The sequence below is a fragment of the Stenella coeruleoalba genome (genome assembly GCF_951394435.1).
Source record: "Stenella coeruleoalba genome assembly, chromosome: 16".
NCBI lineage: Eukaryota > Metazoa > Chordata > Mammalia > Artiodactyla > Delphinidae > Stenella > Stenella coeruleoalba.
In genome coordinates, this window is record NC_137162.1 from 6,533,202 (window position 1) to 6,545,843 (window position 12,642).

Genomic DNA, 12,642 nt, shown 5'->3' on the forward strand with positions numbered 1-12,642 from the left:
GAGCACAGCTGGGGTAAAGGGCATGCAGAAATCAGCAGAGCCTCCTGTCATGGTTTAGTCAAGATGGTGGCTTGGAGGACCAGTGATTACAGCAGGGAGGGAGAGAAAGACGTACATTTGGGGTGTATTCTGAAGGTGAAATAAACACTGCCTAACACCATACACAAAAATAAACTCAAAATGGAGAAAAGACCTAAATGTAAGGCCAGACACTATAAAACTCTTAGAGGAAAACATAGGCAGAACACTCTATGACAAATCACAGCAAGATCCTTTTTGACCCACCTCCTAGAGTAATGGAAATAAAAACAAAAATAAACAAATGGAACCTAATGAAACTTAAAAGCTTTTGCACAGCAAAGGAAACATCAACAAGATGAAAAGACAACGCTCAGAATGGGAGAAAATATTTGCAAATGAAGCAACTGACAAAGGATTAATCACCAAAATATACAAGCAGCACATGCAGCTCAATATCAAAAAAACAAACAACCCAATCCCAAAATGGGCAGAAGACCTAAACAGGCATTTCTCCAAAGAAGACATACAGATGGCCTAGAGGCACATGAAAAGATGCTCAGCATCACTAATTATTAGAGAAATGCAAATCAAAACCACAATGAGGTATCACCTCACACCGGTCAGAATGGCCATCGTCAAAAAATCTACAAACAATAAATGCTGGAGAGGGTGTAGAGAAAAAGGAACCCCCTTGCACTGTTGGTGGGAATGTAAATTGATACAGCCACTATGGAGAACAGTATGGAAAAAACTGGAAAACTAAAAATAGAACTACCATATGACCCAGCAATCCCACTACTGGGCATATACCCTGAGAAAACCATAATTCAAAAACTCACCTAACACAGTGTTCATTGCAGCACTATTTACGATAGCCAGGACATGGACGCAACCTAAGTGTCCATCGACAGAGGAATGGATAAAGAGGATGTGGCACATATATACAATGGAATATCACTCAGCCATAAAAAGAAACGAAATTGAGTTATTTGTAGTGAGGTGGATGGACCTAGAGTCTGTCATACAGAGTGAAGTAAGTCAGAAAGAGAAAACCAAATACCGTATGCTAACGCACATATATGGAATCTAAAAAAACGGTACTGATGAACCTAGTGGCAGGGCCCGAATAAAGATGCAGACATAGAGAATGGACTTGAGGACACAAGGGGGGAAGGGGAAGCTGTGACAAAGTGAGAGAGTGGCATGGACATATATACACTACCAAATGTAAAAAGGATGGCTAGTGGGAAGCTGCTGCATAGCACAGGGAGATGAGCTCGGTGCTTTGTGACCACCTAGAGGGGTGGGATAGGGAGGGTGGGAGGGAGGGAGACGCAAGAGGGAGGAGATACGGGGATATATGTATATGTATAGCTGATTCATTTTTTTGTACAGCAGAAACTAACACAACATTGTAAAGCAATTATACTCCAATAAAGATATATAAAAAATAAAATAAAATAAACATGCATTCTGGTGGGTGGGGTGAGTAGGAGGGGTGGCGAGTAAAAGAGAGTAGTTAAGGATGACTGTGATTTCCAGCTGGAGTAACTGGGAAGGTGGTGAAATCCTACTCAAATATGGGGAAGATCAGTGGGAAAACCGGTTTGGAGAAGTCTTCACTCCTTTAAGGATATGCCTCCGTCTGTTAGTCATTGGAATAACTTAGAATCCCATTGAGCATTTCTTTTAAAAGGCATGTGTGTATCTAGAAACTGCTGCCTGGCCTAAACTAGGCCCAGATTATTTTATAGGGAGAGTTTAGGGGACAGGTGGCAATATGGCTGTAAGTGGGAGCTGGGGAGTTGTCTTGATGCTGCAATTGATATATACACACATTTTAAAATTCAGATTATGAAAAAAAAAATAAAATAAAATAAAATTCAGATTATGTGTTTGTTTAGGGTGATTTGGTGGACTAGGGAAGATCATGGGGGGGAGGGTTAAAGACCCCCAAAGCCACCCCTTGGCACTGTCACTCACTAAAAACTTAGGGAAGAGATAGTACTGTTGAACTTAAATATTTTCTTAAAAAAAAAAAAAGAAATTTGATGTACATTTTCCATGTTATTTCATACATGGGTTAGCTTTCCAATAGTGTTGTTAGTTTAGGAAGAAAATAATTAAATATGTAAATGTGTAAGCCAAGAGCCAAAACCATGCTGAACGGCCCAAGGTTGTGAGTTTATTTAATTTGCCCTTTCCCTGAGGAGTCATTTCTGGGATCATTGACTTATTATCATTCTGTAAAACAGTGGTAGCCCTTGTCACCCTCTGCCTAGTGCCAGAGTATGATCCAGCTGTGGGATCTGAAGAGTTTATGTTTATTGGATTTTAATGACTGAGTTAATAAAGGTCATTGCTAAAAGTAATAGAAAACTGAGTGTGTGGAAACAGAATGGATAAGACTGACTTGGGGGTTATTCCTAGTAGTTCCTTGGTGTTGTCCTTAGATATATGTTTAATCCTTAAAAACAATTAAGAAGGAGCCTTCCTTTTAATCAAGTCACTGATGCTATACTCAACTACCCTTGTAAATGCTATTTGAAACCCCTCAATGACAAAAGGTAGCACGTACACACCAGGCTTAGGGTATGTCGGATCACATTGGCACAGCAACATATGGTGACCCTATAACTGTAATATTTGTTAATATCATAGCCATGGCATTCTCCAATACCTTTGAGAGAATAAAATAGCAACTTGAGTCTCAGGTGAAATCTGGTTGGGTATGAATCTTCAAGTTAAATGGGATCTTAAAGATCATTTAATCTTGTCCTTTTAAATATTTACTAACACCCAAAATGGTGTTTATTAGGCTGTGAAAGAATTCCCTATCGTAAATGGTTATTGTTTGAATTATCTAAAATTAAATTGATAACAGCATTTGAGAGTATGTGAGAAAGAATAAATTTATAGTTGTGTCCCAGGCATAGATTCCTTAACAAATATTTTCCACCTTAAAATCCAATGAGATGAGATATAAATGTGAAATTCATAGCAGTAATAAATTTCTCACAGTTTTACAGAGCTTCTGGGATCTGGTTCCTATTCACTTTTCCAGGCTTGTCTCTTTTCTTTCTCCTCCCCTCCACCCCTCTGGCTTCTCTCACTTACAGCTTTACTGATCTTTGAACTCTGAGCCTCAAACCCACACTACTCTCTCAGGTCTCAGGGCCTATACCCAAGGGATTCCCTCTCTCTGGAATCCCTTTCCCTCATTCTTTGCTGGGTCATTCTGCAAGCCTACTATTGCTTCCTGCCGGAAGCCTTCTGCCCATCTCTTTTTCCCCAATCTCAGACCCCAGGGAGGTTTCAAAAATTCTTGGGCAAGTGTCTGCTCAGTTTTCCAGGGATAACCAAAGCCCACATGGTCCTATTCATTGTTCAATCCTCCACCCCTTAGACAGTGTTTGGAGCATAATGAATACCATGAACGAGAGAGTGGATACACAGTCTGAGCACTGATGGATTGGAAAGTTATAGTTTACACATTTAAACAGTAACATAAATCTGAAGAAATAAAGTTGCTGTTTTAAAAGATATATTTCACTTCGATTTATTTCTTCTCTAAAGAGAAAACATACACACCTTGGCATCAGTTTGAAATGAAACAAAAATTTCAGTATTATTGTAAATTTCTTTCAATAGGTTAGATAAAATGTGGAATCCAGAGAGTTACAAGTGCAAGTGACAGAATACTGTACAAAATCAACTTAAACAACTCTAACTCTCAACTTGTAAGTTTTCTCCTCAGCAAGTGAGTTAAAAGAAAGGCAAAAGTTTTTAAAAACCTTCTTGGAAACTTTAATAATGTCAGCATATCCCCCAGAGAATGGATTTGGTCTGAGTACTTCCATTTCTGAAATTGTGCAAGAAAAGACGACTTGGTTTGGAGAGTCAAACTGCATCCTTCTATAAAAGTTCAAGGGCTTTCTAGTGTCCATCCATATAAAACACTGTTCTTATTTTAAGAACAAAAGGAGCAATAAAACATTAGCTTGGGAAAGAAGGACGGAGCACTGTCCTTCTAGAGAGGTTTGAGTAGTAGTCGTAGTAATAATAATAACAACAACAATCAACACAGTAAATTAAAGCTTGTGTTAGATCTGATAACTCCAGACTGCCCACCTTTTGTCAAACAATGTGGGAAACAGAAAAAGAAATCGTAACTTTGTGTGTGTGTCCAAGCCTGCCTCGTAGAACCTCCAGTAACGAATTTAACAGTTTTGGACAAAGCTCCAAAATTTTTTTCTCATTCAAATCTCCGACTACTGGGAAGAGGACGGGATCTCTTCTAATAAATACAAGACCTAGCCTTGTTGCATGTTTAATTGCTGACATTTTAGAAGCAGAATGGCTATTTACAGTTAATGAATCAAACTACCAAACAAAATAACAACAACAATGACAGTAATAGTAATAAGAAATGGATTTGCTTGGGGGTCATTTCAGGAAGGAACACACTGGCGGCGCTGCATCCTCCTGCCCACACTACCGAGCTCACCCGGCCCTCCGGCTCCCGGCGGACACACTCGGCAGGATTTAGCCCCCTTCTTGTCTCTCCAAGAGAAGAAAGCTCGAGGAGGAGACCGTATTTCTGTGTCAAAAGCATTAAAAGCCTGCGGAGCCGCGCGCAGGGCGCCCACACCCGTTCCGGGCAGGCCCGGCCGCCCGCCCCGGCCCTGGCCCCGGCCCCCTTACTCTGGGGCTCCATGGTCAGATGCTCCTGGGGCCCCACGGGCCGAGCCCCCCGCGCCGCCGCCGCCGCCGCCGCAGCCCCTCCGAAAGCCTCTCCTCCAGGGCCGGCGTCTCTCCGGTTGCCCTGACAACCCGGAGGGCGGGGGAGGAGGGGCAAGAAGGACGGCGAGAGGGAGGGACCAAAAGCCGCGAGGCAACGCAGGCGGCCGCGAGGACCGCGCGTCGCAGGGGCACCGAGCGAGGGTGGCGGCGGGGTCGCCGGCTGAAGACTCTCTGCCCGTGAGGCCTGATCTTGCGATCGCGCCCTCCCTGGCGGCCTTCGCGGCCCCGGCGGGGCCAGTGCCCGGGCCTTCGGCTGGGGGCCTGCTGGCCCTCCGTCGGCGACCCAAGGCGTCAGTCGGTCCGTCGGTCCGTGCATCCGGCGAGTTCGGCCTGCCCCGCGGGGTAGGGCGGCCGGGCCTGAGCCTCCCTCCCCGGACTCGGGAGCCGCCGCTGCAGGTAAAGGTCGGGCCCGGCGGCGGGAGGGGCGGGTGGGCGGCCCGGGCGCACCTGTTGCGGCCGTTTGGGGCCCCCTGCCCGCCCGTTGGCCCGGGACGACCCTGCCCCGACTCGTAAAATGCTCCGGAGGAGGCGGCCTCCCCCAACCTCCCGTAGCAGCGTCTCGGCGCGGGGAGAGAACCTGTGCACACCAGCCCTCCAAGCAGGGGGCCCCGGCCGCGGGGGTGGGGTTTGGGGGCTTGGACCCCGGCCCCGCCTTGGGAGCGGAGAGTTGGGTCACTCGTGTCACATTTGCGGGAAGCATGGAGCAGATGAGAGCCTCTTCTGTCGTCAGCAGTGGGCCGAGTGTGTCCCTTGTATCCTGAAACCCGGGAGAATTCCTTCGCTCCGCATTGCACTGTCATCCCAAGTGTCACATTTCAGGCTGTGGGCCCGAGTCGGATCTTTCCGGTTGAGTGAGTTTGTGTGTGTGTGTGTGTTTGTTTCAGCCCTCCCGGTTTTCGATTGAGTTGTGGCATCAGCCCTCACGTTCTGTGCCAAAACTTTATAGGTATGTGAAACAAATGTAACGTGATCCCACACCGTAATCTTTCCTAATATTTGTTTTTAAAACACTGATGGAGGTAAGGAAGCTTTGAGGGTCACCAGGGATTTTATCTGGTAGGTTGTAAAAATTCAAACCACGGGGAGAGTGCTGTAGGTTAAGAAAAACAACTGTAAGGAAGAGGGAAAAATGGAGAAGAGAGAAGGAAAAGGACGAGAATGAAAGTGCAGGTGGGAGGAAAATGGCATGACTGATTTAGTGCTCATGCTGGAGATTATGACCCCTCCATCAATTCCTCCTGCTGCTCTAGACAGTACTTGAGGGAAATGAAAAGTGGCCTTTTGCGGTCATGTAAGTGATTACTCATTCTTTGCCACTAGAGAGATTTCCGCTATGTAGACAAGGAACATCAAGGAGAATTACTTTTCTCTTAGAATCATTCAGAGGTTAATTGAACCTGAGAAGCATATATCCTGTGTTGAAAAGGGACATTTATTATATTCCACCAAATTAGGCTTTCCCCTCCCAGACTATATGGAGACATTTTCAGATTAATTGTCAAAGCAAGAAGGTTTATGTGTCGATATCGACAAGCAGTGTGATATATACAGAATCCGTAATTCAGAAGCTAAAATATTAAAGTAATAAATTGAGGTTGGAAAGTAAGCACTTCATGGTACCTTAAATACCTGTTCATGTTACATAGAGACACAGGGGATGGATTTTTAGACAGAAAGCATCTAAGATCAACAGTACTTTGGTAGTATAGTCTTTTCAAACTCTAGTTTTCACATCATTTGCAAAATCATGAATTGGTCTTTTCATCCAAGAAACAAACATAATGGTGCTCATTAATAACATCTTAGTCAATGTGATAAGATAGTGATGAAAACTTGGCTTTTATTAGCAGGAAAAAAAAAAGGTAGGGTTAAAATTTCCCATATAGTAAAGGATTAGGCATTTGTATTTAAAAAGAAGAAGCAACATTGTAGATCTTCATGCCAAAGTAACAAGGACTCAGGAGTTTAGTAGTTGCATGCAGATTTTAAGGTTGGAAAAATGGAGATATGCATTGGGGAATACTTTGTATTATAGATGAATGATTTTATCAGTAGTTATGAACTTGACATTGAGGAAATCCTGCACTGAAATATTTTAGGTAACAGGTGACTTTGGCAACTGAAAAGCAACATTGGATTTTAGGGGATAGTGTACCTATGGAAGAAATGACTGGTTGTGGGTGGGGGGAAGTGGGAGGAGGGGAAGGTACAAAGATGTCTAAGGCAGGGACAACATTCAGTTTCTCTTCCTCCAGCCCTAGTACAATGTACTTGTTAAATGTCTGTTGAATGAGTGAGAAGAGCTTTAGAGAAATCGCTCTAGGTAAAGGATACATTATTGGAGGAAATATCCTGAGGTCAGAAGGTTGCTAATGTCCTAGGAGTTGAGATGAATGGTAAAGGTATTGGTTGTCCCTTTGGGGATTTTCTACTACTTTGTTTTCTGTTTCTTTTCACTGTCATTTTCAGGGTGTTACTGGTGGTCAAGTTAAAAACAATGAAGTCCTGATTTTTAAAAAAGTTTCCAAGCTCATCACTGGATAGAATAGTTACATTATTATTTACTTGGCTGACTGATGCTTAACTAAATGTAGCAAGCCAAAGCACTGTCACAAGGAATAGCAAGGTAGCCGGTAAGAGTAGCCTTTCTTTTTCTTATTTAAATCTCTTGTCCACATCAGAATTCAAAGTAAAAATAACTCCAGTAGGAAGTTAACATTATTTAATCCTAGTAGGATGATTTAAAAAAGAAAAAAGAAGGAAAGAAAACAAAGCAAATGAACGTGTTATTTCCATTTAGCAAACTTACTATCATAAGTCAGAGGAAGTTTCTCATTTTTGTTTTTGGATTTTTGTTTGTTATTTTGCCAGAGTGAGGGTACTTTTTCCTCTTTCTCTGTTACTTTCTGAAACTCATAAGGAGTTCAGTCAAAGGCAGAAAACAATTATATTTCCATTTTTGCTGTTTCCTTTCAGTCCTCCAGACCTGTCATGGTCTGCACTCAAATTGTTGGACTCAAGAAATGCCCATCTCTTAGCCCTTTTAATCATTCATAGTATAATCGGGCTACAGAGCCATGCCACCCACACCCCCAGTTTCCATCTGGGAAGTCTTCCAGGTTAGGGGACTGCCCACTGAATGTATTTCTCTTTCCTACTGGGGGCGCTACACACTTTGGCACTTATTCCTATACTCTACTATACTTTCTTTTTTTTCTTAGAATTTTTTTTTATTGAATTATAGTTAATTTAAAATATTGTGTTAGTTTCATGTTAGTTTCAGGTATACAGCACAGTGACTCAGCCACATATATTTTTATATATATATATATATTTTTTTTTTTTTTTTTTCAGATTCTTTCCCTTACTGGTATTACAAAATATTGAGTATAGTTTCTTGTGCTATACAATAGGTCGTTGTTGGCTATCTATTATATATATATATATATATACACACACACACACACACACACACACACACACACACACACACACTCTACTTTCGTGTAGAGTTCTCTGTCATTTTTTGTGTATGGGTCTTGGCCTCTGATTAGATTAAGCATTTTAGAGCTAAGTCCATGACCTAGGCTTCTGTATTCCTTTAGCTCATCGTGGGTTTTCGGTGTGTACCTGATCATTTAAGTTGAATAATAATAGAAAGAGGACAAGCCTTTAGTCAGGGATGATTGCATTAATTTCTAGTTCTGCCACCTTGGTAAAGTCAGGAGCTATTATTTCCTCATTGATAACTGGGGATAATAAAACCTGAAATGGTTGTATAGTCAAGTTGTGAGAATAGAAATGAAGTAAATGTGATTATAGATATGAATGAAAATACCGTGTATATTGCAAAGAATTTATTAAACGTAGAGGGTTGTTATTGATTCCAGCATACAGCAAACATTTATTGAGCAGCCGTAGCGTGTTAGGTGCTTCCTTGGTTCCGGAGTCGCTGTTCATACAGGGACTAGGAAGTGACCAGATGGATCGTATGTGGGGGCAGGAGGGCTTCCCAAGCAGAGGAGGAGCTTTGAGCAAAGGCAGGGAGGCAGGGAGGCCAACTCTAGGCAAAAGTTCATTGTGGCTGGAGCAGAGAGAACTTAGTAGAAGGGAGTGGAAGGAAGTGAGGCTGGAGAGGCAAATGCAGGCTAAATCAGAAAGAACCTGGGAGTGACATTTTATCTTGAAGTCAATAAAAAGTACTTGAGTCAGTGACATGATCAGTTATGCATTTGAAGGAGATCCCCGGCAGCCTGTGAATGACATTGATGGAGAGCCAAAATTACATGCAGAAAAAATTGGAGATTTTGCAGTAATCCGTGAAAAAATGTTAACATACTAAGGCGGTGTTGGTGGGAGGAGGAGGGACAGCTGAGAGAGGCGGAGTTGGTGTTGGGGAGGCGTGAAGGTGAGGGAGAAGCCAGGGCTGTCTCCCCGCTGAGGGGGGGGACCGTTCTGTCAGTTGTTGAATCTGGAACAGGAAAGAAGGAAAGACATCTTTTTCTTTCTCAGGAGTGTAAGAAATGGGGCAGATGATGAGCTCAGTTCTGAATGTTAACTCTGAAATTGCCTGTCATCTGAGTTGGGGTGTCCCATAAGCAGTAGTTGGACATGTGTGTCTGGAACTGTAGAAAGACGTCTGGGATGAAGATAGAAATTTGGATGAAGCATTCAGTAATTGAAGTTAAAAATGTGATGAGATTCCCCAGTGAGATGGTGTGGAACGAGAAGAGGGCCAAGGATAGAACTCTGGGGTACACGGATATATCTTATAGGAGGAGCAGGGTACGGAGGAAGAACGCAAGGAGACTAAAGAGGCGGGGCCAGAAAAGTGAGCTGAAGATCTGGAAAGATTAATAAAACAGAATCCCTGCTGTTAGAGGGCTCATGTACCAGCATTCCCTGAAATGATTACAGTGGGCTGGCCAGAAAGTGCATTCGAATTTGTCCATAGCACCTATGGGAAACCCCGAACGAACTTTCTGGCCAGCCCAGTGCTTCCCTCCACCTGCCACAGAGCACAACACAGTTTATCAGTTTATTATTGCTTTGTTAAAGGTGATGCAAAACGGCTACCCATTGCTTTGTTCGCAAAGAACAAAACGTCCTGGTATTTGTGGTTTTTTCATGATCTCCATTTAGAGCAGAATGTAACTCCAGGAGGTATGATAATGCCTCAAGCAAATACTGTCTTTGAAAAAAGTGGGTCAAAGTTGGCTTCGTGTGCGGTGGAGGTCCAGTAAATACGCTGACTTCCCCAGGGAGGCCGGCAGTAACCTAGTCTTGAGATTGCAGCTGTGATTGGCTCCCACCCATTTGCTCAGATACCTAACCTGACTGCATACATGAGCCAAATTAATATTTTAGCATACTTCATTAACTCTGCTTTTACTCAAATGTTACTTTTCAGAATATTATTCAGTTAAAAAAATCACCAAAGTAATATTGAAAAGCACTGAGTGACCCAGCCATTTGAAAGTCTAACCAAACCCTTGATTTACAACTTCCATGTGGAGAGTAATATGTGATTATGACACATAAGCATTGCTTGAGCTTGGGAAGTCTTTCTGTAGATGCAAACTACCAGCAGAATGTAGGATTCTTTAACAAATTAACTGTGCAGGATTGGTTATTCAAGCTGTGTTTGGTATGAGCCAATATTGAGTTAAAAGTGAATCATTTTTCATTTGAGTATTTTTAAGTAGCTGATTAATTTGATTTGCTTACTTAAAGTCAAGACAGAGTCAACTTTAGGAGTCTAGAAATAAGGTTTTTAAAATAAGTTCTGAATTTTTACCTTACCTTGTTCAAGAAAGGTTTTAAGTAGATACTAGAAACCAGTAGGATGTGCTTTTTGGGAGCTCTGAGCCAATTAAAACAAAGGAAAGCAAAGGGGTAATCTTCTAAAAATCCCAGTAACGTTAAGTCCAGTGTTTCAATTAAAATATAACACGCCTAGGAAATAAAGTTTACATATTAGGTATTTGACTGTAACTTCATGTGGGTGATTACAACTATGTTTTTCTTCCCATAAAAGAACTGCACATTATTTGTCTTACGGTATTTTTTCCAGACCACCCTGCCTGACATCTCCCATAATATCAAGTATTTCTTCACCCCACAGTGTTGCGGTGGGAGCCCACATTCTTTAACGCAGTCAGGAAGCAGTGTGGTACGATGTCGTTATGCACACACTGTACACGTACCTGGGGTGAAGCTGAGATCAGACCGCAGGACTTCAGCACCTGCTCCACCACAGATGCGCATCTCAAAGCTGAATAAATTAACTAAGCTTCTGAAGGCTTAAATTCCCTCATTTGAAAAAATGGAAATAATAAAGTCAACCCTCATGGGGTCCTTAAGAGTTTAAATGAAGTAATCCGTATAAAGTGCTTAAGCACTTATAGCATCTGGCACCCGGTAAGCACTCTATAAAGGCTAATTGGTAGAATTATCATCATTATTATCGTTATCATTAGTACTGGTCCAACTTTAGGGGTTGTACAGAACCTTTCTTTTCAAAGTGTGGTCTGCAGACCAGTGCCAGTCCACAGACTGTTACTGGTTTGCAATGAGACTAGGAGCTGGTACCAGCATGTAAATAGACTATGGCACTAATCATACTGCTTATTTCAGTTTAACAGCAAGACTTCTTCAGTGAAGGAGGCAGTGAGTTAATTTACATTCTGGTTTAAGCTCCTTATCTTGCCGCAAACAAGCACTTTGAATAGAATTGGCATGGAATATGGGACTAATGATCCCATTCTCCAAAAAAAAATAATAGCCCTTTATCCTGAAGAGTTATTATTCACTGGTAATGCCTCATTAACCTTCTTTCTTCTAAACATTATAATCATGGTTCACAAGTATATCGTTTATTATTTCAGATAATATTTATTGATCACATAATCTGTGCAAAGCCCTTTATATTGTAGACTTCGCAAGGATGGCTCCGAAACGGATCTTGACCTTCGGAAGTCTATCATAAACCTAGAGCTAGAGGACACAAAGTGAAAACCTGAGTAAGTGTGTTGAGTACGTGTGGTGAGTGTTTGTGTTAGTGTTACAGCTTCATTCCAAAGGTTCCACATAGGCAGATGTCTCCTTTTGCTGAGCTGCTCCTGTAAAAGGAGAGAATTAATACCTTTATTTTTTCAGCATTTGTACTCATAGTGGAGATCAGGGTTTACTTTATTAAGGTTGTGTTTTTCCTGGGAGAGTCAGAAATCTGCAACACTAGGGAATATCTTAGTTTTTAAATATAACTGACAAAAGTATAACTTTTTGGGGCTTCCCTGGTGGCGCAGTGGTTGAGAGTCCGCCTGCCGATGCAGGGGACGCGGGTTCGTACAGTATTTGGGTTCAGACTCTGGAAATTGCCAAAGAAGATATAGCTCAATAATGGTTCAAGTAGAGAGACTGAAAATATGGGGGAAAGACAGTAAGTAGTACAGATAGTTCAGTAGTTCCCTAATACTTAGGGATGTTGCCTCCTCGTACTGGTTATTTACAAGTGGCCCGAAAGATCAGGGGTCTGCTGGAGCAAGCGTGACAACGCTGTTATGTGAATCTCAGTGCAGCTCTGTGATTTTCCACACAACTCCTCAAGTCACCAAGAAAGAAACAGCTTTAATAAATGTTGCAAAAGGAGCCACTCTGTGGTTTGGGTATGTGGTTCAAGGGAAAACTCAAGAGCTGGCACAAATATTTCAGTTGATGCTTGTGGTGATTCACCAAAATTTCAGGCCATATGCTTTAAAAACAGCAGGGGTCTATTCTATATCATTAATGAAAGGGGACAGAAAAGTTACCGAAATC

At 42.2% G+C, this 12,642-nt stretch overlaps 2 protein-coding genes across 4 annotated transcripts in view; one reads left to right on the forward strand and one right to left on the reverse strand.

The window, feature by feature from the left end:
• The window catches only part of FANK1 (fibronectin type III and ankyrin repeat domains 1), a 116,014-nt gene extending 111,262 nt beyond the window's left edge, over positions 1 to 4,752 (reverse strand). For both annotated transcript variants that reach the window (XM_079899876.1, XM_079899875.1), the window contains exon 1: positions 4,726 to 4,752. In XM_079899876.1, the coding sequence (XP_079756002.1) occupies positions 4,726 to 4,738 (13 nt within the window). In that variant the 5' untranslated portion in view covers positions 4,739 to 4,752. The remainder of the gene's footprint in view (positions 1 to 4,725) is intronic.
• A 65-nt stretch (positions 4,753 to 4,817) lies between these two features.
• The window catches only part of DHX32 (DEAH-box helicase 32 (putative)), a gene marked incomplete at its 3' end in the record, with an annotated part of 52,338 nt that continues 44,513 nt past the window's right edge, over positions 4,818 to 12,642 (forward strand). Inside the window, exons 1-2 of one of the 2 annotated variants that reach the window (XM_079899878.1) lie at positions 4,818 to 5,220; positions 11,760 to 11,846. The remainder of the gene's footprint in view (positions 5,221 to 11,759; positions 11,847 to 12,642) is intronic. The other variant, XM_079899877.1, reaches the window with a different exon arrangement.